The sequence below is a fragment of the Anolis carolinensis genome, chromosome 1 (assembly GCF_035594765.1).
Source record: "Anolis carolinensis isolate JA03-04 chromosome 1, rAnoCar3.1.pri, whole genome shotgun sequence".
Lineage (NCBI taxonomy): Eukaryota > Metazoa > Chordata > Lepidosauria > Squamata > Dactyloidae > Anolis > Anolis carolinensis.
In genome coordinates this window covers 277,891,421-277,919,190 of record NC_085841.1, presented here as the reverse complement: position 1 = coordinate 277,919,190, position 27,770 = coordinate 277,891,421, and the positions used below count along the sequence as shown (strand labels likewise).

Below are 27,770 nucleotides of genomic sequence, written 5' to 3'. Positions count from 1 at the left end.
AGCTTGTAATCTTAATTGACTGCCTCCTTCTGGCAAGCTGGAACTCTGCCTTTTTGGTGAGGTATTAACTACATTTTCTATCCACTCAGCCTGTCTCCCCTGATTTTTTTTTAATGAGTCAGGAAAGATAAACATGTATAATGGCTCTCATCTATCTAAGAAACTTGTCCACATCCTCAGGCTAAACACATTGAAAAGCATCAATTGTCACTGGACAAGTAAAGGGCAGAATTACATATACTGGGTCTGTAACAATTATAACATTCAAGTCTGAGTGAATCCAAGTGGTGTTATATGTATAATGCTAGGCAGGTCCCGTCCCCCCCCAGTGAACTGTCATGTGGACAGAAATGATTTGTTGCTGTCTGTTCTGTCATTAAAAAGATTGGAATGTAAAAATATGTAGAACAGATCACCGTATTTCCCACATAACAGACTTCCAGATCAGCAAAATTTCCACAATGTGAACAAACACACAAACTATTTCAGCCATTTGTTGATTTCCAGTGATAATTTATGTGAGATACAACAATTTGGACAAAGTGCAGTTTATATTTCAACCTGAGGTGAAATTATGCCCAAGTTTGATAACTGCTTTCTGAACCACCTTACTGAAATCTGACTCAAATAAAGTGCCTCATGAACATCTCACAGTCTGAAATAGTGAAGCCTTCAGTTACAGCCCGTTATGGATAGAAAGACTCTATAAGAGTACATCTGCCAAAACAAGCAATGCATTAGTCACACATGAGGGTGTAAATGGATTTCCTATGCCAATGTACAGCCATTTAGGGAAAATGTCACGTATAACAGTCTTAGGATATGTGGCTGGCTGAGCAACTGTTTTTATAATACTGGCACATAAAGAGAAGGCTGCTCATTCAATAAGACTATTCCTGAAATGTGCAATCGATAAAGATACTCTAAAATCAGAAGCCTTCCTATGTTAGGTAGTGATGAATGTTATAGCAAGGAAGGATAGAAGGAATCAAGGATTTTTGCTTAGCCTTGCTAAGCTACATTCTTTGTGCATCTCATTCTGAACATCTGGACCCAATCAAACTGATCACAAGCTGGAAAGCAGGCTGTTGGCTCCCAGAAACGAACTTATCTAGCTGAGAGCTTTGCACAACTTTATTGTGCTAATGAGAGACTCTGGGAACCTAAACAGCCATTTTAAATCTTTCCAATGTTGTTTTGTTTAGCGGAGCTGAAGACACGTAGGCATACCTACCTCCGTGCCTGAGAGAAATTACACTGAAGTCTCGCATGTCAAATCTGGGGTGTCCTCACAAGTATTTGAAAAGGTTTGGTTTAATGAAACAATGGCAGCCTTACAGCTCAAATTTTTATTAGTTTCATTTTTTACAAGCATCCAGGGAGAAGCACAATATTTAATGCAGGATGCTGGATTGGTGCATTACATCGACCGCCGAATTGTCTCAATAGAGGTATGTGCAATGTGAACATTTCAGTGGGAGCAAGCTGGTCATATCAAAATGTATTTTATGTTCTTTGTTAACAGCACATGCGCTGTCTATCTGTATCAGATAAATTAATTGCTTTTCCTTAAAGTTCCATAACAATAATTTCAAGCATGCAGAGTTTAACTAGACATGAAAGAAAAGTGTCAAATTGCAAAGTTGTTTATCAACAGAGGGCAGGAGAGCTGTTTGTGTGTATTGCCTTTATGTGCAAGTAAAATGTAAGTTTTACATTGGCTACAATTCAAAGCTACACGTTTCTAAATTCAATTTATTTCAGTGGGAAAGAACATTCATTTCATTTCATTTGATATTCATATGTTTTATTGAAACTGTTTTTAACTATTTTGTTACTTTTATTGTTTTTATTTTATCTATGTTTTGTTTTGGTTGATCATTTGTATTGGTATCTAGGGGCATTGGCCCCATGTGTAAGCTATCCCAAGTCCCATTTTGGAGATAGTGGCAGGGTATAAAAATAAAGTTGTTGTTGTTGTTAGTTTACCATGGCTTAAAGTATGCTAACTATTTTAGGCCAATGCTAAAGTAATAAATGAGAAAATTTTACAGAAAACAGAATGATTTTAATTCTTAGGACACATCTATTAGAAATGCAATCTGAACTTTGAATTCCAGAAATACTCTACCTGCTTTTAAAAGATGACTTCTCCACTAAACCTTGACTTTGTGCATGTTTCTGAAAGAAGCGCTAATCTTTGCACAGAAGCAAATGGAGTAAAATCAACCTCAACTTGCTTGGGAACAGGAAGGGGGAATGGAAGGGGAGAGGAGAGGAGGAGAATCACACCCTCATGTCTTGTGATTATCAGCAATAGAACTGTAGCAGAAGGGACCTATTATATTGGTATTATTGGTGTTTTTTCTGTCAGTGAAAAGATGTGTTAAACCAACAATCTGAATGCAAAACAGCAATAGAAGAGATACAATATTATGTGATAAGTACCACCTACAGGTACTGTTATCTTGCTATAATTGTGATTTGAAGCCTTTAGTGATAAAGTCCTTAAATGTCTAAGTTTTCAAAATAATGAAAAAGTACCTTAAAGCTCTTGCATCAAGAAAACTAACTTATTTCACTATGGTGAACAGAAAGCACTAATATTTTGATCACAATTGCTTCGAAATTATGTAGGATTAGTAAACCAGTCAATTGCTCCAGTTATGTGTTGTACTAATGAACAGGACATACTGAGTAGCATAAACTTGTGGTACTTCAGGTGCTAATGAACTCAAACTTCCATTCCAAACAGCCACCATACCCAATTCACAGGAATTATATTAATTGTATTCCAATTACATCTGCAGGGCCACGGGTTTTCTCTTTATAGATGTACTTTGGTCTCTTTCACATTATAGTCAGCCCTCTCTATCCCTGGATTCTGTATCCTTGGATTCAACCATCCACAGCTTGAAAATATACCAAAATAATCCCAAAACAAAACTTTGATTTTGCCATTTTATAAAGGTGAAATTATTTTATTTAGCTATTGTATATAATGGGACTTGAGCAACCATGCACTTGAGTACTTGTATGGAGTCTGGAACCAAATCCCAGGAGATACCAAGGGCCAACTGTATAGAACTTTGATTTGAATTTAGCAGTTTTTAGAGGTCCTGGTTGTTTTACTGGAAAACTGTCTGAAACAGAATTTTAATATAGTTTCATTTTCTTGCTAGGAAAATCATCCCCTGGTATGTTTCTTAGTATCTGACAGCAATTAGTAACACAAGAATACAGCTATAGAACCCCTTTTTTGGAACTCTAACAGAAAAGGTGCCAGCTTGGCTCAGCAGGCTTACAATCAACATTTGATAGATTAGGCAAAGAGAACTCAAAGAGTCCTGTGATTAATGAGGGTGAGACAAAGAAAAAATTGAGAGGCATAAGGGAGAAGCAGGGTGAAGCCCAGATTATAGATGATCATAGCAACTGTCATTTGATAAGTTGGGTAAGTGCTGTAATCAATCATTATGTGATCATTCCCCATGGCCTGATGCCGATTATATCCAGAGGTGCACCAAATTGAAAAGGATGACCTTCCAGATTAACTGTGGAGACCAATAATTACAGAAATATCACAGAAACTCATATTTTGTGTTTTGGAGGCCCAAGGCCAGGAAAGGTCACTTGAAATAGAAGGTAAGCAGTTGTTGTTGTGGTGGTGTGCCTTCATGTCAACTCTAATTTACAATAGCCTACTGTAAGATTTTTTCAGTAAGATTTAATCAGAGAAGGGTTGCCGTTTTCCTTTGGCTGGCCCAAGGTTTCATGGGTGAATAGGAATTCAAACCCTGGTCTCATGGAATCCACTGCTCAAACCAATCGACTTTCTAGGTAAGCATTACCGGCCCCCAATTTCCCCCCCCCCCCCCACTTCAATCAATTACTCTCCTAGGTGTCAATGCTTGTGGAGGGAAGATAAGAATCTTACTCCCTGCCATCCCACTCACTTGCCATGGAAGCAGACCACTTGCTAGATTTGTGGATGAAAGGGCAAGGTTGTATGGAAGAGAGGAGGGCTCAGAGATTATCAGAAAGAGCCCCCCACGTATTCATCTGTTTGGTTAGTTCCTTTATTTACCTGATCAGTTTTCACCTCAGGGGAAGAATAGTCGGAATTTATTAGAGGTAATCCAGGTCACGTATGAAGCAGTTCAACAAACAGAAGGTAACTCTCCTTGACATGAAGTGTATATAGTGCAACTCACTATTAGTCTATAAGTAGTGTAAGAAAGAGAGTGCATGGTTTGCTTTCTCCATGTTTACTTTTCCATGTAGCTGCAGCTACACAAATAATTCCAATTATTGTTCATTTTAACCTCCCTCCAAAAAACATCACGTTTGTAATTTCTGCTCTCCCTTTTTTAGGATAGTAAATATAGAAGAATGTCTTCTTTCTTTTTCTCTCTCATTTACTGGAGAAAATGAGAGAAGGGAGGGCAAACTGCCTATGCAGGAGACTGCAAAGCTACAGTTCCAAGTAACAGCACTCCGTTGACTCTTTTCTTTGGCTTCATCCCTTCCAGCTGTGCAACATCTGGATCAGAAGGGGCCTCACTACTATCTTCTGCCAGCACAGCTACTATTTATTTCTGTCTCTTGGAAAGAAATTATTAGGCTGTGGTGAAATTCTGCAGGCAGATGTTGTCCAGCTTTTTCAAAGTTCAAAGAACAAAAGCTGAGTACTTACTGAAAAATATAGAAACTTGAGGTTTCTTCCCTTTCACTTTTCAAAATGTACACTTAAAAATATTGTGTAAATATAACAAATATTTCCAAAGATAGGTATATATAAATACAGCCAGTCCTCTGTATCCATGGATTCGGTATCCACGGTTTCAACCATCCACAGACTGAAAATATCACACACAGACCCATCCAAAAAGCGAACTTTAATTTTGCAATTTTCTATAAGGAATACCAGTTTACTATGCCACTACTGTATATACAATGGAACTTAATCATCTGAGGATTTTGGTATTATGAAGGATCTTGGAACCAAACCAATGTAGATACCAAGGGCTTACTGCATAGTCACCCTGAAACCAGGACTGAGTGAAACCTCCTATTAAAAACATCTGAAATTGAGTGGAGATATTTGGTGGATTGGGGGAGGGGGGGTCAACTCTTAAACCAGAAGCCCTTTCACACTACATAATAATAGCATTATGATTCCACTTTATCTGTCATGATTCCATCTTATGGTATTCTGGTATTTGTCATTTGGGGAAGCACTAGAACTCCTTGGCTGGTAATTCTTTATAGCTGTCCCTAAACTACAGATCCCGGTATATTATATGTTGTCATGGTAGCAAAAGTATAATGATAGTTTGAAAAGGCTCTCGTTCTCTGTATATATGTTCTAGCTGTCTGTTTTCTGATTAAAGAACAGATTGAACAAGTGCAATCAAGATATAGCAGATTATGTGGAAGAATTCCGGGAGTTTTCAAAGAAGATGATGTCACGCGTAGAAGGCCTTGGCATTTTAAAGACAGAGCTTAAAAATGAAGTGGATCATTTGCTAACAAGAGTGGAAAGGGCTCAGAGAGAAATTGACTACTTTGAATCTGCAAAAGAGTCACCAAGCCCCTGCATAGAAGTAGACGAAGACCTACTGGAGCAACAATTGGTGGAACAAGAAGAGTCTAAGAAAAAAGTCAAGCTTATGCTTAATGCAAGTAAGAGCTATTTACCCGTAATATTTTATTTTTACTGTTCAATCAATGCCTCAATTTGCATCTCAAACCGAGGCACTGCCAAATAATGCAATTTTGAAACTGCTTTATATGGCAGTGTAGACGGGGCCTGAGGCCCCTTCTATACTGCCATATAATCCAGATTATCTGCCATATAATCACATTATTGGCTTTGAACTGGATTATATGAATATACATTGCTATATAATCCATTTCAAAGCAAATAATCTGAATTTTATTCGTCAGTGTAAATGGGGCCTGAGTTGTCCTGATGTGAATGTTTTGTTACATACCTGTTGTATGGTTTTTAGCAGAAATCAAGGGACAATCTTATTTAAAAACCCAGGGTAAAAAATATAAGGCTTGTATAAAAATAATAGAACTCCCCTCCCACCTTTAAAAAAAACCTCATTGATTTTCGCTTTTGGTGTGGCTATGTTGATAAACTGGCCCTCATTTTAGCCATGCAAAATTTTGAAGGAAGAGCAATAGGTTGTACTGTGTCAATAAACATTTATTTTATTGCTAAAATCCTTCCATTCATGTAATGGCAAACCTGGATCTAACCCATTTCTTACACAGCTTCACCATACAATACTTTCAATATAAACTGGCTATAAACTATACGGTGGTTGCTCCTATAGTAAGAATACTGCCTTGTCTCCATTAAATATTTATGGCATTCATGAAAGATAAACTTTGAAAATAATTCATATCCTTGCACACTTTCTCTAAGGCCCCTTCTACACTACCATATAATCTATATTACCAAAGCAGATAATTTGCATTATCTGCTTTGAGCTGGATTATATCAGTCTATGCTACCATATAATCCAATTCAAAGCAGATACCTGGGGCCTTAGCTTTTTCTTTCCTTTGGATGCCTAAAATCTGTTTCTAAATGCTGAACCTTGGTCATAGGTCACTGCCATGCTAGAAATTTGAGAAATGAAAGAAATTTTCACAGATGGGGCAGAATTCTTATTTGACTGGGCAATTTCCATAGCTGTTTCCTTGGAGCCACTGTGGTAATTGCTTCTGACTGGCTACCTGCAATACTTTCTACAGTAACTAGAACACTGCTTCTTAAACTGTGGGTCCTGACCCTTTAACTCAATGTTGGGATCATGAAAAAGAATTCAGAATATGACCTAGTGGAAATTTAGACATTTAATGAATTTGTTGTGCAGTGTTTGCCGTGGAGTCTGCAGAAGAAGCTTCAACTGTACTACATAAAAAGAAAAATCAGCATGTTTAATAATAAATAAATAAATAATAAATAAATTTTATTTTTATATCCCGCGCCATCTCCCCGAAGGGACTCGGGGCGGCTCACAACAGGGACAAGCCCGAAATAACAATACAACATATTTGACAAAAACTTAAAACATTCCAACGATACACAAAATAAAATAATGGACAATACATTAAAATCCAAGCAGATATAAAATCAGAGTAATTAAAAGCAAACCGGCAGGGACAGGTTTCATAAAGTGCTGTATCATGGAAATAAGTAACAGTGATAAAGTGTTAGCAAGCTTTGCAAATACTGATTTGTTATCAGTATTTGTTTCATACCTATGTTATATATCTGTATATACACAGGGGTCACATAAACATTTCTCTAGCCACAAGAGGTTCCGAGTAGAATAGGGGTTTTTTTGTGTCAGGAGCAACCTGAGTCGCTTCTGGTGTGAGAGAATTGGCCGTCTGCAAGGACGTTGCCCAGGGGACGCCTGGATGTTTTTGATGTTTTTACCATCCTTGTGGGAGGCTTCTCTCATGCCCCCGCATGGAGCTGGAGCTGATAGAGGGAGCTCATCCGCGCTCTCCCCGGGTGGGATTCGAACCTGGCAGCCTTCAGGTCAGCAACCTTCAAGAAGGGAAAAAAGAACGACCCAAACAATTACCGTCCGGTCAGCCTCACATCAATACCAGGCAAAATTCTGGAAAAGATCATTAAGGAAGTGGTCTGCGAACACTTAGAAACAAATGCGGTCATTGCTAATAGTCAACACGGATTTACCAAAAACAAGTCATGCCAGACTAATCTGATCTCTTTTTTCGATAGAGTTACGAGTTGGGTCGATACAGGGAATGCTGTGGATGTAGCATACCTGGATTTCAGTAAGGCCTTCGACAAAGTCCCCCACGACCTTCTGGCAAACAAACTAGTAAAATGTGGGCTAGACAAAACTACGGTTAGGTGGATCTGTAATTGGCTAAGCGAACGAACCCAAAGGGTGCTCACCAATGCGTCGTCTTCATCATGGAAAGAAGTGACAAGTGGAGTGCCGCAGGGCTCCGTCCTGGGCCCGGTTCTGTTCAACATCTTTATTAACGACTTAGACGAAGGGTTAGAAGGCACGATCATCAAGTTTGCAGACGACACAAAACTGGGAGGGATAGCTAACACTCCAGAAGACAGGAGCAGAATTCAAAACGATCTTGACAGACTAGAGAGATGGGCCAAAACTAACAAAATGAAGTTCAACAGGGACAAATGCAAGATACTTCACTTCGGCAGAAAAAATGAAAATCAAAGATACAGAATGGGGGACGCCTGGCTTGACAGCAGTGTGTGCGAAAAAGACCTTGGAGTCCTCGTGGACAACAAGTTAAACATGAGCCAACAATGTGATGCGGCTGCTAAAAAAGCCAATGGGATTCTGGCCTGCATCAATAGGGGAATAGCGTCTAGATCCAGGGAAGTTATGCTCCCCCTCTATTCTGCTTTGGTCAGACCACACCTGGAATACTGTGTCCAATTTTGGGCACCACAGTTGAAGGGAGATGTTGACAAGCTGGAAAGCGTCCAGAGGAGGGCGACTAAAATGATTAAGGGTCTGGAGAACAAGCCCTATGAGGAGCGGCTTAAAGAGCTGGGCACGTTTAGCCTGCAGAAGAGAAGGCTGAGAGGAGACATGATAGCCATGTACAAATACGTGAAGGGAAGTCATAGGGAAGAGGGAGCAAGCTTGTTTTCTGCTGCCCTGCAGACTAGGACACGGAACAATGGCTTCAAACTACAGGAAAGGAGATTCCACTTGAACATCAGGAAGAACTTCCTCACTGTGAGAGCTGTTCGACAGTGGAACTCTCTCCCCGGGGCCGTGGTGGAGGCTCCTTCCTTGGAGGCTTTTAAGCAGAGGCTGGATGGCCATCTGTCGGGGGTGCTTTGAATGCGATTTCCTGCTTCTTAGCAGGGGGTTGGACTAGATGGCCCATGTGGTCTCTTCCAACTCTACTATTCTATGATTCTATGATTCTATGATTCTAACCCAACCTTCAAGTTACAAGTTCAAGTTACAAGTTACAAGTAGAACAGTTTAAGAAGCCCTCAGTTAGAGCATCACATTGTGCTAGTCTATTCCACCTGTTCTATGTACATTTTTACTAATGTTCTTGCAGGCTGATAATGAGCACTATAAGTTGTTTTCAATATTTCAAGGGAAAGAGTTATTGGCCATATTGTAGCTATATGAGAAGCCAGGCATGTGTGCACATACATCTCTGACAGTTCATTTCAAACTTTGCAGTGGCTAAAAGTACCAATTGTCCTACTTTCAAATAAAGTCTAAAACTCTCATTTGATGCAGATATAATTCAGAGTACCCTACTACACAAGGTATTCAAGAGTGCTGAATTTTCTCCTCACTATATACATAAGCCTCAGTCACTGGCATCCAAGAAAATCATTTCCCTGAAGGAAATGGAAATATATATATATATCTACTTGGGAAGCTGAAGGAGGCCCTCAAAGAGGGCTGTAATAAAGCAACAGAGGTTTCTTTAGCCTGTTGCATAAGGTTTTTGGCTACCACTTCCTGCCTTCAGGGCTTGTTTACTCATTTTGACTGCAAATGCTGTACCTTATTAAAAGACATTCTTGAAACTTCAGATAGTGTTTCTTCTCACTTGTACTGCCTTTGGCAAACAGGTTATTATTATTTATTTTTTTAGTAAACTGCATTAAAGTGTTTGCCAGAAACACATGGCTCTGACAAGAAAATATTTGGGTCCTGGATTCTAACATGAACTAGGAAGCCTATTCCTGTTGCTCAAATGTGTGTGTGTGTGTGATGGAGACAGGCTGCAGTTTGTTTACAACTCTATGATATAATGAAGAAGTTTTCAATATCACTCCACTGAGAATAGTTCCCATGTGCTCTATATTTACAATGGGATAGGATGCAATTCATTGACAATTAAAATACATTTCCTGTATCCACAGAACTGATATATGCAGTTTTACTTATCCATGATTTTACATATCCAGGTATTCAAGTAGGATTTCCTGGACAAACTATACTCTTTTCTTGGTAATTCCATCATTCATCCTATTGAAAATAGGGTTTGCTATTATGCTCAGTTTCATGTATTCGCACAAAATCCAGGAATGTATCCATGGAGAAACAGCAGGGATGAGGGGTGACTCTGTGACACAATGCAATGCTTTGTTGTGGCGACACTTCCTCCATCACATGGGGGAAGCATTGCCAAAGCGCCATGGATCTGTACTGGTTCCATTGGACCCAGCACAACACAGGCAGGCTCCCATGTTTGGAAGGAAGCTTCCTAGGACGCTTCTACTCTGGTTGCCGGCAGGCCTTCCACTGGACGTCCAGCTACGTTGTGTGATGGGCCATGTGCCGATCCATCGCTGGACTGGTAGGGAAGTGTCCTAGGACAGTAAAAAAACCTCATGTGATAAAGTGGCGGGTGAAGTGAAATCTTCTGAATAGGCGCACAGACCACAAAACAAATGTTATAAAAATGGAGTTACACTTAAAAATGCACTTGTTCTGACTTACATACAAATTCAACTAAAGAACTAGCCTACTATCTTGTCCATAACCTGGGGACTGCATGTACTGTGGTAACCCATAGAGTAATGTGTAAATGGATTGAATATCATACCTTCCACTGGTCCCAATCTGGCCAGAGATAGGTCTGATACATCTTCTCTTGTCATAGTTTTCCAGCTGCTTCTCACTTAACTCAGCAAGGAAAGAGGTGAGAGCAAAGCCAACATTTTGTTCTTCCCAACAAACTTAGACAGCAGCAAACTGCTATAACCTTTCATAGCTTGTACATTTTCCCCCATTAAAATAACTTTCGCCATCTGACCACACATCTGATGTTACTTAGCCACACGTGTCCCAATTTTCATCTGAGAAATTTTAGAGTATAGAACAGGCATGTGCAAACTTGTGCTCTCAGGGTGTTTTGGACTTTTACTTCCACAATTCCCAACAGCCTACCAGCTGTTAGGAGTTGTGGGAATTGAGTGCACAAGTTTGCCCATGCTTGGTATAGAATGTAGTTGTGGCTGCCATAAGATTTTTGCATGAAGTTCAGGTTGAATCTTGAATATCTCCAATTTTTAAATAGGAAATTAGAAAGAGGTCTATAAAAAAGTAAAACCTGGCTTGAACTACTGTCAACTGAAGCATTAGATGGACTACAGGAATGATAGACCCATTTGGCTCCATATATGGCAGTTTGTTCTGACCTGATCCATGGCAAGTCTAAATACAGGAGAGTCTCACTTATCCAACATAAACGGGCCGGCAGAACGTTGGATAAGCGAATATGTTGGATAACAAGGAGAGATTAAGGAGAAGCCTATTAATCACCAAATTAGGTTATGATTTTAAAAATTAAGCACCAAAACATCATGTTATACAACAAATTTGGCAGAAAAAGTAGTTCAATACGCAGTAATGCTACGTCGTAAGTACTGTATTTACGAATTTAGCACCAAAATATCATGATGTACTGAAAACATTGACTATAAAAATGCGTTGGATAATCCAGAATGTTGGATAAGCGAGTGTTGGATAAGTGAGACTCTACTGTACCAGAATTTGGAGATTTATTTAAAAATGTATACTCACAATTAGCTGTAGTTGTAGCCTACGACAGCAAATATAATTAGATGACATTATAGCAAATTTTTGGAAAGTAATTTTCCATTTTCAAAAGGAGGTAGATTTTTAAAAAAAATAGTGTTTCAAGCTGTTATCCTGTCATAAATAGCATATTGTCCTCATCTTCACTCATTGTCACTTCAACATATGCAACAAAGCATGAGGAAGCAGCATGAGATACCACACATGTCAGAACTCAAACCTTGTGGGATCTATTTCTTATGTTTTTAATAAGACCACAGCCTCATAACTATCGAAGTAACCGAAATACATTTATATTGCAAATAGAATAACATTATCTCTCATTAAATTGCAACCATTAAGTATAATTATTGCAACAAGGGACCAATCTACACTGCCATATAATCCAGTTTCAGAATGCAAATTAACTGCATAGAACTGGATTATATGGCAGTGTAGACTCATATAATATAGTTCAATGTGGTTCAGTCTGCATTATATGAGTCTACATTGACCATTATATGGCAGTGTAGATGGGGCCAAATATTCCATTCCTAATAACTCCCAAGCTGTGGGTGGGACTCACTGGCCAAAATCAATCACAGTTCAATGTGCCCATGTAGTTCTTGCAAGTATAAACAGCAACAAACTAACCAATAGAAAAGCAACCAAATCTGACTCATATTAATAAAACCAGTGCCACAGTTTGAAAGAGACCAAGGCCATCATAAAGCAAAATAATAACTGATTTGTCTTTTAAATAAAACCTAGGTCAGGGTCTAATATGTACAGATACTCTATGCCAAACAAACAAAAATAGCAATTGAATTCTCTATTATTTCTTCACAGTTGTCAAATTGGATAAATATAGCATTAGACAGTGAAACAGCTGGCTTGACTTGAGTGATGAGATATAATGCCAAAGAAGAAGAAAAAGGGTTTATATAAATATATATTGAGTATCCCTTATCTGGACTGGGAGCCCCTGGTGACACAGCAGATTAAACCACTGAGTTGCTGAACTTGCTGACCGAAAGGACACCAGTTCAAATCCAAGGAGCAGGGTGAGCTTCTGCTATTAGCCCCAGTTTCTGCCAACCTAGCAGTTCCAAAACATGCAAATGTGAGTAGATCAATAGGTACCGCTCCAGCGGGAAGGTAATGGTGCTCCATGCAGTCATGCTGGCCACATGACCTTGGAGGTGTTTACAGACAATGCCGGTTCTTCGGCTTAGAAATGGAGATGACCACCAGCCACTAGAATCAGAAATGACTGGACTTAGTGTCAGGGGAAAAGCTTTACCTTTACCTATCTGAACTGATTGGGAATAGGAGTGTTTTGGATTTATTTTTTTCAGTCTTTGAAACATCTGGATTTGTATATACATATGTAATAAGATATTTTGAGTTGGGACCCAAGTCTAAACATGAAATTCATTTATGCTTCATATGTGCCTTATACATATAGCTTGAAGATAATTTTATACAATATTTTAGTAGTTGTGTGCATGAATTAAAGTTTGTGTACATTGAAGCATCAGAAAGCAAAGGTGTCACTATCTCAATCGCACATGTGGGAAAATTGGATGTTGGATTATTTTGGATTTTAGAATTATGAATAAGAGATGCTTAACTTGTATATTCAAAATGGATATAATACTTTTTTGGCAACAAATTGTTCAGGGTGGCTATGGAAAAGTAAAGGACAGCATTCAAAGAAGTCCTTGAGTTGACAGAATAATGCTGTCAGTGGATGTTGGCCTGACTGAAATGCTTTCCTTCTCTCTGTATCCTGTGTCAGTCATCAACACCACTTAAAAACTTGGCTCTGGAAGTACTATTTTACAGATAATAGTGTGACATAGTGGTGATGATTGACTCTGGAAACCAGAGTAAGAATCTGCAGTTGGCCATAAAATCCTACTGGGAGAGTCACACACTCTCAGCCACAGAAAATCCTGTGATGGGGTCAGTTTAGGGTACCCATAAATCAGAAATGAATTGAAGGCACACAACACCCCCAACAATAACAACTAGTTATTATGGGGAGCAACCAGTGTGCAATGAAGTTGCATTTTTAAAAATGTAATGAGTATGAGTGAAGTTACCATACCGGTAAATCAAATAACAGTTTCAAGTCGCTTTCAAAACCTAGACACGTTTTTACAAGAATCGTTTTAATGTTATACCATTCTCTTATCAATCCTTCTTTCTTCTTTTAAGAAGATTAACAGAAATTAACAGAAAAGTAACAGGCAGGGAATGTGTAGGAAAGAGAAATCCACCAGGATAGATTTGCTAACATGATTATTTCATCAGTGCAAGTCCCAATTGGATCTTCACTGGAGAACAGAGGAAGTGCTTCTAGTCACCAGTGAAGCTTGAGTTGTTTTTGTTGGGTTTTTAATTCCAGAATCCCTCGCTGAACGGATAACTAAGAAGTCCAGATGGTGATCCCCAAGGGAAATTACTCTCCCCTGGCATTGCAGTTTTCATTTATTAATCTGTGATGTAATATTTGACTTTGTCACTGTTCTGGTTTATAGTGATCGCTATCACAGGGTTTTCTTGGCAAGATTAGTTCAGAGAGGCTTTGCTTTTGTCTTCGTCTGTTTTGCCCACAGTAATTCATTGGGCAAAACACAACAAATTAACACAATGCAGCATAGTTGCAAATACTGTCTGAAAGCTCCCTGAGACATTACCTTCTTCAAGCTGATCAAAAACCTTTCACACTGCACAATTCTAGTACTATAATTTGTCTTTTTCTGCTGTGATAGCAGTCTATGAAATCCTAGGACTTGCAGCATAATGAGAGATACTTACAACATTCCCCCAGTTGGTGTCACAGGGTGCATTGCATTCTCTCAGCCATAGAGGAATTACTATCATTATCATTGTTATTATACTTATTTGTATCTTGTTTTTCTCCCTAAAATGGGACACCAGGTGGCTTACAACTTAAAAAAAGATAGCCGTTGTCAATGTGAAACCTTCTCTTAAAAATCCTATCAAGAAAATCCATTGATAGGTCCATCTTGTGTTCACAATGTGTTGAAATCAGTTGGAAGGCTGGTAACAACAAAGTTATAATTATCATCCAAGGACCCCTACTATCATCCAAGGACCTCACCAAAATGCAAATTCCATGGAAGGCAGCCATGGCAGTTAAAGTGAAATCCTAATGTTATGACTGTTCAGACTCCAAGGTGTGATAATGAGAAATTTGGACCAGATGTTCAATGTTCCATTTGGCAAATTATTTTCTTTAACAAAACCCAGAGCAATTACGACAGGTGAGTCTGGGGCAAGTTTGGGGAAATAATTTGAGCATTCTGCAGTTGTGATGGAATAAGGGGCAGGGAGATATTTACATAGCAAAGCAAAACACCTGTTAAACTTGTTTTGATGACAAATCATTTTTTTGTCCTGTTGATTGTTGTTCTTTTCATTTAAAGGTTGCAACTACATGATTGCAGGTATCAAGTCCCTAAAGATAGTGAAGAAATCTGGAGATGAGCATGGCTCATGGTTGAAAGACCCAGGCAAGAATCACCAAAAAATTTATTTCTTAACTGGGACAAAGAACAAAACTGCCATGGAGTTTGCAAATATCAGGGCTTTTACTGAAAACAGCAAAAAACCATCGCCTCGGAGAATTAATCTGCCATTTCCATGGCAAGGAACAGGGCATGCTATATATAATGGCTTTCTGTTTTACCATAAATATGGTTCCTTAAATGAAGTAATTAAGTTTGATATTCAGAAGAGAAATGTGACAGACCAGATGTTTCTGTCTGATGCAGGAGAGACACCTGTCTATGAACTTAACCCTTCTGTAAAAATAGACCTAGCTGTGGATGAACTGGGATTGTGGGCAATTCATGCTGAGCCAGGTGGCAGCAGAAAACTGGCCCTTACCAAAATCAGCCATGAAAGCATGGCTGCAGAGTATACTTGGGATACAAACTGCAAAAGCCAGAATGCAGAATCAGCTTTCATGGTATGTGGTGCCTTGTATGTAGTATACAATTCACCAGGGGGAGGCACGCCTCGTATAGAGTGTATTTATGATACTTTAGATGTCATCAATCCTTATGAAATCCCAATCATTCATTTCCCCAAACGCCAGACAAGTCATTCTATGGTGCATTATTACCCCAGAGAAAAGCAACTCTTTGCCTGGGATAATGCATCCCAGGTCATTTACAAGCTCTTGACAAAACAAAAGAACTAAAAGAATAACAACAATCCCAAATTAGAAAATCACTCTTGCATTCCATCCACCTTTCTCAGTAAAAGTATAGGTACTAGAACAGGCTAAAGAACGTTGTTGTTGTTTTCTATTTGTATTGTATACATTTTAGAATTGATTTTTACCACTCTCCTATACTCTTTTAAAAAAACATTATTTTCACTTCTCTCCAACCATCTCTGAACACTGCAAAGAGCTAGTTCTCAGATGCAACAGCCATGAACATTTCTTCTTCAGATTGCAGATCAGGGAGAGAGTACTAAACAACAATCTGGTGGTGGTGGCGGCTTTTTGGAAGCTGTAGGCCTTGAATAAGTTACTATTTTTATTATTACACCTAGCCATGCTAGCTAGAAATACTCAGAATTTCAACCCCAAAAGTATATTTTCCAAATTCAAGGAGAATGGAAGTGTCCTGAATGCTGAAGGAAAAGTGAAGACTAAAGGACCTGAACAACAATGAGGGAAGTGTTGAAGATCTATCTTTTGTTCTGTCCCAATGAGGAAAAAGGAGGGACATAGGTATTTTTACCTTAGAAACAGTGCACCCAATTTGTCTTTTCTTTCTTGCTTGTTCCCCTCCTGCCTTTCCCTTCTCCAGAGTAGTATTTTCTACTCTAGTTTTTTCCCTCTCAATTTCCTGTTCTCTATCCCAATGCCACCCCAGACAAACATCATGAAATTATTTCCAAGAGCAACATCAGAAGACAACCATTCAGTAAAGAGAAATCTGCCACCCTCTTAATGAATTGGCTGTTTACATCAGAATCCCCAAATCCTCAAATATCATGTCATATTTTCCCATATTCTCCAAGTCTTCTGATTCCCAAGTTTTCTCAGGCTGCCTTAGCTAACTTTTGTTCCCATTCTAGCAAAACCTTAAAATATTCAGCTATGCAACATCTCAACCAATTTGGACCTCTCCAACCACCAGTCCCTTTCTGCCCTGAATACATTTCATTTTGACCTTAAAATGGTACACATTTTGATTTTCTCCTGAAAAAGAACAAGATCTCTGGGGAGATCACATTCTTTGTTTTTAAAGGTCCCTGATTCAAGCCCCGATATAATCTGAAATGTCTTGGAACGCTTCCTGCTAAAAAAACCTCTAGGGTCACTGTCAGTGTGTAAGAAATGCTATATGGGGCTGCTCCATCATTAGGAAAGTGAGGCAGTGGTGGCTGATAAGGTATTGTGGAGAGTAAAGCCATGAATGCTATCTGAGCAATTTCTGCATACTAGGTCTGGCAATTTTTATCTCCACAAGGGCCAGATTTTTGGTCAAGCTTAATTGCCTATTCAAAACCAAGTTATCCCCGAAACTGCAAGCAAATATATTATTTTCTCCTGCTTCCTCCACTATTGTGAAGATATCAGTTAATAGTGACCAAAAGTATGAAATCTTGTATAGGGTTGCCAGGGCCATAGCCAGAAAAAAAATTCGGGGGGGGGGGGGGGGGGCTGAAGCTTTTATTTGAGGAATCATGAAGAGTAGTTTCATAACACAAAACAATTTAGAAATCAGGCTCCATCGATAAACTTCAGTGGACACTCAAGGCAGATAAACTTCTGTGGACACTCAGGGGGATTTGGTTAACCAGTTAAAATTCATGAGTAAACCAGTTTTAAAAAAAACTGAAAACTGTTCGGGGAGGGGGTTGAACCCCTAAACCTCCTCTTGGCTACAGCCCTGGGGGGTTGCCGATTCCTTCTATTCAGAAAGTATTGGTCTTTGTAGTTTGGTGAGGTGCTAGAAGTCTCTGACTGAGAGATTTAGCTACCACTTCCTCAGGATTCCACAGGATGTTGTCACAGCAGCTAAAGTGGATTAATAGTGCTATAATTGTAGTGTTATATGGCCCCTAGTGCTTTGATTCTGTAAATGATATCTCCAGTATATCAAAAATGGGAATTGTGTGACCCTCCAAATGTTGAACTGCAATTCACATCATCCCTTGCTTACATAGACAACAATGCAGAATGCTGGGAGTTGCAGCACAACAATATTTGAAGGGCTGCACAATTTCACTTCCCTGTTTAGCCAGGGAAATCCACTTCATGACTTTGGTAGGATCATACATGTGCAGCACAACAACTACAACTCATCAGAGATGCAGGTCATGCTGTGTGGCACACTCACCACTGTCCTCCAAGAAAGAGCAGCAAAGGAGAAACATCTTCAGAAACGGTCACTGCTGAACCCCAGCACGCACCACCAGAAATACTACTTGATGCTCCACAGAAAGCTGGAAGGCACCTTGAGATATCAAACAGCCAGTATGGGGATCCAGGGAAGTCATGCTCCCCCTCTATTCTGCCTTGGTCAGACCACACCTGGAATACTGTGTCCAATTTTGGGCACCGCAGTTGAAGGGAGATGTTGACAAGCTGGAAAGTGTCCAGAGGGGGGCGACTAAAATGATTAAGGGTCTGGAGAACAAGCCCTATGAGGAGTGGCTTAAAGAGCTGGGCATGTTTAGCCTGCAAAAGAGAAGGCTGAGAGGAGACATGATAGCCATGTATAAATATGTGAAGGGAAGTCATAGGGAGGAGGGAGCAAGCTTGTTTTCTGCTGCCCTGCAGACTAGGACACAGAACAATGGCTTCAAACTACAGGAAAGAAGATTCCACCTGAACATCAGGAAGAACTTCCTCACTGTGAGGGCTGTTCGGCAGTGGAACTCTCTCCCCGGATTGCGGTGGAGGCTCCTTCTTTGGAGGCTTTTAAGCAGAGGCTGGATGGCCATATGTCGGGGGTGCTTTGAATGCGATTTCCTGCTTCTTAGCAGGGGGTTGGAATAGATGGCCCATGAGATCTCTTCCAACTCTACTATTCTATGATTCTATGGGGAAGAAGTTTTACAACAGACATAGTTTGATTGAACATTCCTGCTATGTGCATAATGGATCCTTTGGGATGGAGGTGATTTCCTTTTAATAGCAGGGAAAGGGATTTTCACTTCCACACAAGATGGGGAAGAATACAATGTAGAAGTCTCCTTCAATGTTCTTGTAGTGTGTGAAATTCTAGTTGGTCTCATAATTTAAGATCTCCACTGATATAGAATCACAACCATTCTACAAGATATTATCTTCAGAGCTGCTGCGGCCAATTCACCAGCCAGTAACCATACATCTTTTGAAAATCTTCTCCATACTCAGTTAGGTTTTCCACCAAACATTAGACATGCAGTTCTGCCAGCACCTGTACTAAAAGGCTTACAGTTTGGTAAAATCTGCTACTGCCATAGCCTTCAGGAATCATGTATGATCACTCGTGGCCAAGTATGATTGTCTTTCAGAAGTAGTCTTGGTGTTGGGTCCATAAGGATCCACATGGTCTTTCACATTGAGGACATATTCCATATAGAAAACAGTCATAACAAGTATTTGCTTGACTTGCATTCCCCTTCTCCCTTTCGCCCTCTATTTATGCCTTCGCAAAATCCATAGTACAGCTGATCCCCAGTAAAACACTCAAATACTAGAGCTTCCCAGTTCTGTGTTTAGGCCACATTTTCTTTAGGTTAACTTTAAGCCCATCTTGAAATCTCTTTTGTTGTCCACTGAAATTCTATTTTCCATTCTTATGCTGAGAATAAAGTAACTGCTTTGAGAGACTGTGATTCGGCATTCAGACAACATGGCCAGTCCAGTGAAGTTGATGGCAGAGGATCATCATTTTAATGCGGTTGGTGTTTGCTTCTTCTGGTCTTCTCCTTCAAGAACACTCCAAGTAAATCTAGGTTCCTCAGTAGGATTCATGATATCTGTGTATTCTTGTAGCTATCTGTATGCTAGTTTTCCTAATATAGAGGATATGTTTCTAAAGAAATGAAATAAAGAATGATATATTGGCACAATTTTTAGTGTGTTTTAATTCAGATTTCCAGATCGAGCCATATTTGGATGGGGGGCGGCCTGGAAAAGTGAATGACAATGTCTCACAGAAGACTCACATCTTGTTTCCTTATGTTGAGATAAGAATAGTTGTTTATTCTATAAGTTATATCGGTGGAGCAGCCATACTTCAAGAATTATTTTCAGAAGTATTCTCAGGTATAATAAAGGGAACTTGCAATCATTCTAATGCTCTGGTTGCTTAAATTTGAATAAAAGATGTTGAAATATTGTATGCCTCTTTCCAATGTGCCTATATTCTTCTACCACTCAGATTTTTCTTGGCTGCCTTGGCTCAAGGATTCTCACGCTCTGGCTAAACCAAAAATTATATTCAGATTGAAACCATTGATTTCTGCTCCCACTATGCACCATCTCAACTCCGGTAGAGTCTCGCTTATCAAACATAAATGGGCCAGCAGAACATTGGATAAGCGAAAATGTCTGATAATAAGAAGGGATTAAGGAAAAGCCTATTAAACATCAAATTACGTTATGATTTTTCAAATTAAGCATCAAAATATCATGTTTTACAACAAATCAACAGAAAAAGCAGTTCAATACACGGTAACTTTATGTAGTAATTACTGTATTTACGAATTTAGCAGCAAAACATCACAATGTATTGAAAACATTGACTACAAAAACATTGGCTACTAAAAGGCAGATTGCGTTGGATAATCCAGAACATTGGATAAGGGAGACTCTACTGTACTCATCTTTCTTTGCCCAAGGTACTGTCCCATTTTTGCAGCACTCATCACAACTGCATCCTACTTCATTGATTTCTCCACACACAACAGCTACTTGCTTCCACCTTCAATGTGGTGGCTGTGAGAGGCTTGCTCATACCACTTTCAGATTCTTAGTCTCTCTCCTGCCTTACATGTTAGCAGGCTGGAGAGAATTTAGGAAGAGAGAAGGAGAGACTGAGACTGAAAAATGGTGGGAAGCATTGTTTCCACAAGGTGCCTTTGAACTCCACCCTTTTCTCCTTCTCCCTTCCCACTGTTCTTCTTTTCCCATGGTATGAAAGGGCAGATGGTGGGTAACTCCTTCTCTTATCTCTTCTTCACCTCTTTATTTATTTATCTATTTATCATATTTGTGCTCCACCCTTCTCAACCCCGAGGGGGACACAGAGCGGCCTCACATATCGGCAACAATTCAATGCCTTAAAATAACATTCAATTGGTAAACATCTACATCAAAACCAGATAATTAAAACATCTAAAAACAATTACATCAATTATTAAAATCATATAATCCAAAGTCATAATCCTGGGCCATTCCAATTGTCATTGCACAGATTTAACATTCATTTATTGCACTGCAGTTATTCTCCAAAAGCTTGGTTCCATAGCTATGTTTTTACTTTCCTTCTGAATGCAAGGATAGAGGGAGCTGCTCTAATATAACTGGGGAGGGAGTTCCACAGCTGAGGGGCCACCACTGAGGAGGCCCTGTCTCTTGTCCCCACCAACTGAGCCTGCGAAGGAGGTGGGATCGAGAGCAGGGCCTCCCCAGAAGATCTTAATCTCCATGATGGTTCATAGAGAGAGATACGTTTGGATAGGTAAGCTGGGTCGGAACCATTTAGGGCTTTATAGGCTAAATCCAGCACTTTGAATTGTGCTCAGTAGCAAACTGGCAACCAGTGGAGCTGATGTAACAGGGGAGTTGTATTCTGTTTTCTTTATGTTTTATTCTTCTCTATTCTGTTTCCCTCCCCCCTCTTTTCCGGCTAAGGGGAAAGATGATGGTACTCCACTGGAATTCCCCAACCCTTGGGAAGGATTGGGGAATGAGGAAAATTTACTGCCTTGTTGAATAAAAAGGTCTTTGCTTTTCAATGGAAGGAGAGCAGAGGATGCCAATCTAGTTTCCTGTAAGAGGAAGTTCCAGAAGGTGGGAGCAGACACTGAGAAGGTCCACCTGCTATCATATTCTCACTAAATGAGCCTGCAATGAGGTTAGGACTAAGAGAGAGCCTTCTATTCTATCTCATTTGACAGCAATGGGCTAGTTTCAGGAAGCTTTATCTACTAACAGAACAAATAGACTCCTAGCATCCTCCTGAAGCAATCGCCTTACTTGGCTTATTAATACTAGTGTTAGTAGTTGTCGCTTGATTATATTTCCCTGGTTGGGACACAAAGCGGATAACTTCTTTATAAAAAAAACACAGTTAAAACATATAAAACATAAAAATTCAAAGAGAATTAAACTAAATCAGTTATTACAATAATTAAAATACAATTCTATAATAAGAAAGCTGTCAAAAACAATTCAGCATCCTCTAGCTCATTTCAGTTTTAAAAACCAGTCTGAATAAAAAGGTTTTGGCCTGTCGTCAGAAAGATAACAAGGAAGGGTCTAATGTTAGGGATAGTCCTGGGGCTACTTTGCCATTTATGCAGGAAATAAACTTGATGGTAACCCCCCTGAAATGTTTCAAGAGCTACATTTGTAAACATACAGTGTAATCAATTTGTGATTTGCTGGGGGGGGGGGGGTTGGTGGCCCTTAGTAAAGTTAGCATTATTTCTCAATTAGGGCGATGGGGCTGAGTGCAGCAATGTTTGCTGCCTTGCATGTTGTGCCTCAACCAATCACAGGCTGGTTTTTTTCCCAATTCTAGGTCTTCCAAGAATTGGAATTCCAAGTCCTAGAATTCCCTGTTTTTTCCCCACAAGTTGTCTCCTCCTCTCAGTAGGAGAGAAAATCAGTGCATGAGTGAAACGTTTTGAAACTTTCTCGGAATTATGCCCTAATCATGTTCTGCTCCTGTGGGGAAATTCAAAAGAATACCTCCTTTTGTTTTATTTATGTTATTTGTAAGAATTTTAAAACATTCCCAAAAATTTATAATTACCAATCTTAGGTGCCTCTTTCCTTCCTGATGTCAGAACTCCTGAGAAGGAGGAAAAAGGCAGAAAGATGAGGGGAGAACACTGCAGGAAAAAAGGAAGAAGAGGAACTATGTATCTACAATATCCAAACCCATGTGGGATTTCCATCTCACCCTGAAATGCAAAATGATTCTTATCATCCTGGCCACTTTATGTTATTTTAAAAAGTAGAAAGGAATGTTATCTTTCAGAGGTCAATACAGTATTTTACTATCTTCTGCTTTGCAAGCAACACTCAGTGGGATTTAGCAACTATGAAATGCACCAGTTCTGCAATTGGATTGCCTTCTTAGAACACCAACTTTTTATTCCATTTAAACTTCCTGTAAATATTAAAAGTTATGTTACAAGAAAGTCATTCTTACTTTGGATTAGAAATGTTAAAGAACTATCTATGGAGACATTAGCTGATGCAATTGCAAAATTTAGAGTGGGATGTGTTGGTCTTATCCTTTACTGAACATCAAAAGACAGAATGCCTTAGGAGCTCATTCTGTAAATTAAAACATATACTGCATTCCCAATTTAGGAGGCTTAGTGTGCATTGTATAAATAGTAAGTAGTAAGTAAGTAAAAGTTTATTTGTATACCGCCCTCTCTCCCGAAAGGGACTCAGGGCGGTTTCCAATATAAAATCAGCATAAAACATTGTACAATAAAACACTGAAAACACTATAAAACGCTATAAGAATTAGAAACAAAAACAAAACATAACAATTGACTAAAACAATCACATAAGCAGAAGGAATATAATCACTCAAATAACATGAATCTGCAAAGAAAGAGGAAGAAGAAAAAAAAAGACCACTGGGATGGAGGAGAGGATGGCCTGGAGGGACCACTAGAACTAAAATGCAATGTGATATTCTAAGATGGGGCAGAGGAATAAAGTGCAGTGTTTCAAGTCAAAGAGGTGGCCTGTGCAACTACTATAGCTATGGGCTCGGTTATCCAAAGGCGCAGCGGAAGAGCCAGGGTGGGTGCTTGCCGGATCTCCTCCGGAAGGGAATTCCGGAATTCCAGATCCGGGGAGCAACAATAGAAAAGCCCTGCTCCCTCGTCCCCGCCAACCGAGCCTGGGATGGTGGCGGGAGCGAAAGAAGTGCCCTACCGGATGAACGAAGAGGACGAGTGGGTTCATAGCGGGAGATGCGGTCACAAAGGTAGGCGGGTCCCAAACCGTTTAGGGTTAAATATAGGCATAAAAACCTCTATGATGGATGAACTACTGAGCACTTTCAAACAACTTCTTGCAATGTAAATACAGTAATGCACAATTCATGGCATGGACATGAGATGGCGCCAAATCCTTGCATTTTCTTTTCCTGCATTTATTCAGAAAATTTCCATGTGATAATTTAGTTTCACCTTGGGTTGCCATAAGTCTGAAAGGACTTGAAGTCACAAAACAATAAGCACATTCAAGCTACATTTTAGGAAAACATTTTTGCTTGGTTGTTTTAAAGGAAGGATTATTCTGCCAAATGAATGTGCCCATACTTAAAATAGTACTTCTATTGCAGGAAATTTCCCACTTTCCCCCCAACATTGTTTGGAATGTTGTTTTTAAAGTTATTGTGTAACCTGTTTCAAATTCCTTCCCATAACAAGAAAATGTAGCAATTTGTTGCACAGTATTATGCTAATTGCCACTTTTTGATTGTTTTTCCTTTACTAATAGAAATCTTGTGAGATTTACATTTGAAATTCAGCTCAAAACAAAGAGATATGCTAAGCAGAACACCATTCTTTCTCAGGCCAGAGTTTATTTACACTGTTTACAGCAGACACACTGCTGCAACCCAGGACTGAAGGTCTGTCTTGAGCCCTACTTCACCAACCTCCCAATGTCAATGCTGCAATATAAAAGCAAAAAAAAAAAAATTCAACTAAACAGAAGACAAGAAATGACTGTACTGCCATAAAAAGACTTTGTAAAAGGAGCTTCTTTAGCAGAAAATTTGTTAACAGAGGTATGCCTGTAATTAGAAAATAGTATGCTTAAACCTTCCAGAAATAATGATTTTATAGCTTGTGTTACTCTAATAAAATTATATTGTGCATTTGTTACCAAAAATAGTAGCAAGCTGCAATTAATATTATTACTTGAAACATGTCATTTCCAAGTCCTGGAGAAATGCAATACTTTACCCAGCACCGGCACTTCTGTGGCAATAAATGTTACAGAGCAGTGCAAATACGTAAGAGCATTTCTCTCTCAGTCCTTCCACTAGAAAGAGTAAGGTGGCTGTCTCAGGCTGAATCTACACTGCCCTTTAACCCAGGATCTGATACCAGATTATCTTCTTATTCCGGATTATCTGGCAGTCTAGACTCATATAATCCAGTTCAAAGCAGATAATCTGGGATGAGATCCTTGGGATATAGGGCAGTGTAGATCCAGCCTTAGATAGCAGCTTTTTGTATTAAGAAAAGTTAGCATATCAATATATTATCTGAGTGTTCTAGTCTATCAGATGTTAGTGCTTGATGATTTGGGGTGATTCAGATTCTTACAAGATATATATTCTTTCCTTTCCTTACTTAGTTTATCCATACCTCACAACCTCTGAGGATGCCTGCCATAGATGTGGGCGAAACGTCAGGAGAGAATACTTCTGGAACATGGCCACACAGCCCGAAAGACATACAACAACCCTGTGATCCCGGCCATGAAAGCCTTCGACAACACAATCTTGAGATTTTATTGCATTCCATGGCATTGCACAGTAACCAACAGTTGCAACATATCAGCAAAAGTACCATCACATGTGTCTGCATCACATAACTGCACTGATTTACTAACACACACTCCTACTTCCACATAACTCTGTAGGCACACCTTCCTGCTGCTCCATAATTTTTAAAAATAATTTTAAACAATTCCAGATATGGATAATATACAATAAATCAAATAAAACTTCAAAGAAAAAAAATACTGCCTTGGGAATAGTGAAGGGGGGAGTGGAGAGGAGGAGAATCCTGCTCGCCACCCCCAATATCACTTCAGTATCTACATGATAGCACAGAAGAGGAAGGGCCCCATTACACAAGGTAAGTAATGGGAATGTGGTACAATTTGTAACTAATGGTAGATTTTTCCCATTAAAAGCAGGGGATTATCACTGGGAGGAGGCAGACGTTCAACCGTATGTGCATGGCATCATGTGATAGGTCCTGCTTCAATGCCAATTTGCCTTCTTCATTTGAAAAAGCCTAGGGATCAGTATGGTATCATCAGATGATGCAGTGTTCCAAATAGTGACACTGCTTGTAATTGTTTTGTTATGCATGAAAATTTTATTAATATAAACATATCAATTGGTTTTGGTGCTAGTTTTGTTGTTATTGATGGTGGTGGTGATGATAATCATCTTTATCATCATCATCATGATAGGAAAGAGAATTGATACAGACATATTCAACCCTATGTAAAATTTCTGGAGAACTCTTAAAATTGCAACCCTATAGAATTATTTGGCAACATATACCACAGAACACAATCAGGAAGACTTGAGCAAACATGGATAAAACAGAATCATACAACTGTACCTGAAACCCCTACAATAGAAATGGAAAATGTGTAAACCTCCAGAAGTTGTTGGACTGCAAACTCCTTACTACTGGAAATGCTGGCTAGATCAGATAACAGCACCATCCCAGGTTTTCAGACAAGATTCTTTTCAAGCCTTATCTTCTCTGTTTATATCCTATCCAAATGTTAATCTATCCCAATCGACTTAAGTTCTGAAATCAGACCAAGTGTGTTGAGCTTAAGTAGAGTGGTCAAAAGTTTTCACAACATCTGCATACCTAGGAGGCATAGTTATTTCGCTACTGCCTACAGGTATAGCTTTGATTTTCTCACCTATTATATAAGAACAATGATGCACGAGGGCAAGCATGGTGCAGTGGTTTGAGCACTGTACTATAACTCTGAAGACCAGCGTTTCCCAAAATTCACTGGGAGATCTTGGGAAAGTCACAGACACTCAGACTCAGGGGAAGGCAAAGGCAAAATTCCCTCCAGAGAAATTTTATCAAAAAAAGCCTGCCTTAGGATCACCGTAAGTGAAAAACAAATTAATACAGACGGCCACAGTAAGAATAAGTTGCAAAAATATTATTTCTCATACACATGTGTGCTTACTTACTTACTTAGGCAATCCCTCGTAGCTCGAGGACGATTGTCTTCCATCTTGGGGGTGGGTTCTTAGGTGGCTGAAGAGACCGATTCTTGACCCGCATATTCTCCCGCAGTGAGGACATGTGTGCATGCATATGTGTAAACTAGTATAAAAATAATTTACAGATATAATAAATAATTTTCTCAAATCCAATAGCTGTTGAGTACTTTAAAAAGACAGAAAGTATCTTGTTAGAGAGTATATATAAAGAGATTGCTTCAGGTACCATTTCTCAGTTTCTGTTGCTTTTCCACATCATGCTTTTTGGGAGAACTGAAGTTCCTATTCTTTTTTTCATAAATGTGCTTCATTGTGGCTAGGGGGTGGGGTGGTTGGGGAGAGAGATTTGTAATACAGATAGAACTTTGTGACTTTAGTATGTCACCACTGTTGATGCCTTGAAACAAATAATTCTTTGTGGCTGTGGAAGGATTTTCAGCATGATCAATTAGCCAAGAGCCCAGGACAGCTGAAAGAGTGCAAGATCTGAGAACAGCTGAGGCTTTAATCTGCAGTGGCCGAAAGTGTCATGTTAAAATATGAATTCAACTGCTTATTTCACTGCCTTGCCTGGGCATGTAGATGTCAGCTGTGCATGAAAAGCCCAGAATGAAAATATACCGTTAATGGGCCAGAGATCATGTGCATGTCTGACATGCACATATAGGTCTAGAAATTTTAGTCAAAAATTGACCCAAAAGTCCTGGGTTGACTTATCCATGGGTCAATGTGAGTATTCTACCTTAACTCTTATATTTAAAAAAAGGCATGAGAACAAGGAGTTGAAAAAAAGTTTATCTTGCAGCAAAAATGTACGCATTTGATGAAAATCCAAAGTGACACAAACATATGACTTCAGACCCCACCTTGTTTACCCTTACAAGTTGTTTTCCTCATGTAAGCAATCAAAGAAATATTA

At 39.3% G+C, this 27,770-nt stretch overlaps 1 protein-coding gene and 1 long non-coding RNA gene across 5 annotated transcripts in view; one reads left to right on the top strand and one right to left on the bottom strand.

Moving 5' to 3' along the window:
* The first annotated feature begins 20 nt into the window (after nucleotides 1–20).
* On the top strand, nucleotides 21–19,987 carry olfml1 (olfactomedin like 1). 4 transcript variants are annotated; one of them, XM_062967750.1, is made up of 4 exons: nucleotides 1,318–1,451; nucleotides 3,517–3,645; nucleotides 5,394–5,685; nucleotides 15,056–19,987. In XM_062967750.1, the coding sequence occupies exons 3-4, from the start codon at nucleotides 5,463–5,465 to the stop codon at nucleotides 15,832–15,834; spliced, it is 1,002 nt and encodes a 333-aa protein (XP_062823820.1). In that variant the 5' UTR covers nucleotides 1,318–1,451; nucleotides 3,517–3,645; nucleotides 5,394–5,462; the 3' UTR covers nucleotides 15,835–19,987. The 4 variants fall into 4 exon arrangements, with proteins under 4 accessions (XP_008114180.2, XP_062823820.1, XP_062823821.1 ...); XM_008115973.3 differs by lacking the exon at nucleotides 3,517–3,645 and having other exon boundaries at nucleotides 21–1,451; XM_062967751.1 differs by lacking the exon at nucleotides 3,517–3,645 and having other exon boundaries at nucleotides 1,362–1,451; nucleotides 5,399–5,685.
* Nucleotides 6,969–27,770, bottom strand: part of LOC134295398 (uncharacterized) — a 38,893-nt gene continuing 18,091 nt past the window's right edge. The window contains exons 2-3 of the long non-coding RNA XR_010001957.1: nucleotides 8,985–10,387; nucleotides 6,969–7,576 (exon numbers count right to left, since the gene is read on the bottom strand). This is a non-coding gene — a long non-coding RNA (uncharacterized LOC134295398). The remainder of the gene's footprint in view (nucleotides 7,577–8,984; nucleotides 10,388–27,770) is intronic.

Bases quoted from the DNA above. Each gene is read 5' to 3' on its own strand.
- olfml1 (XM_008115973.3), top strand. From the start codon at position 1,326: ATGGCAGCCTTACAGCTCAAATTTTTATTAGTTTCATTTTTTACAAGC. The intron at 1,452-5,393 runs GTATGTGCAATG...TTCTGATTAAAG, and splicing joins GCCGAATTGTCTCAATAGAG to AACAGATTGAACAAGTGCAA. The intron at 5,686-15,055 runs GTAAGAGCTATT...TTTCATTTAAAG, and splicing joins CAAGCTTATGCTTAATGCAA to GTTGCAACTACATGATTGCA.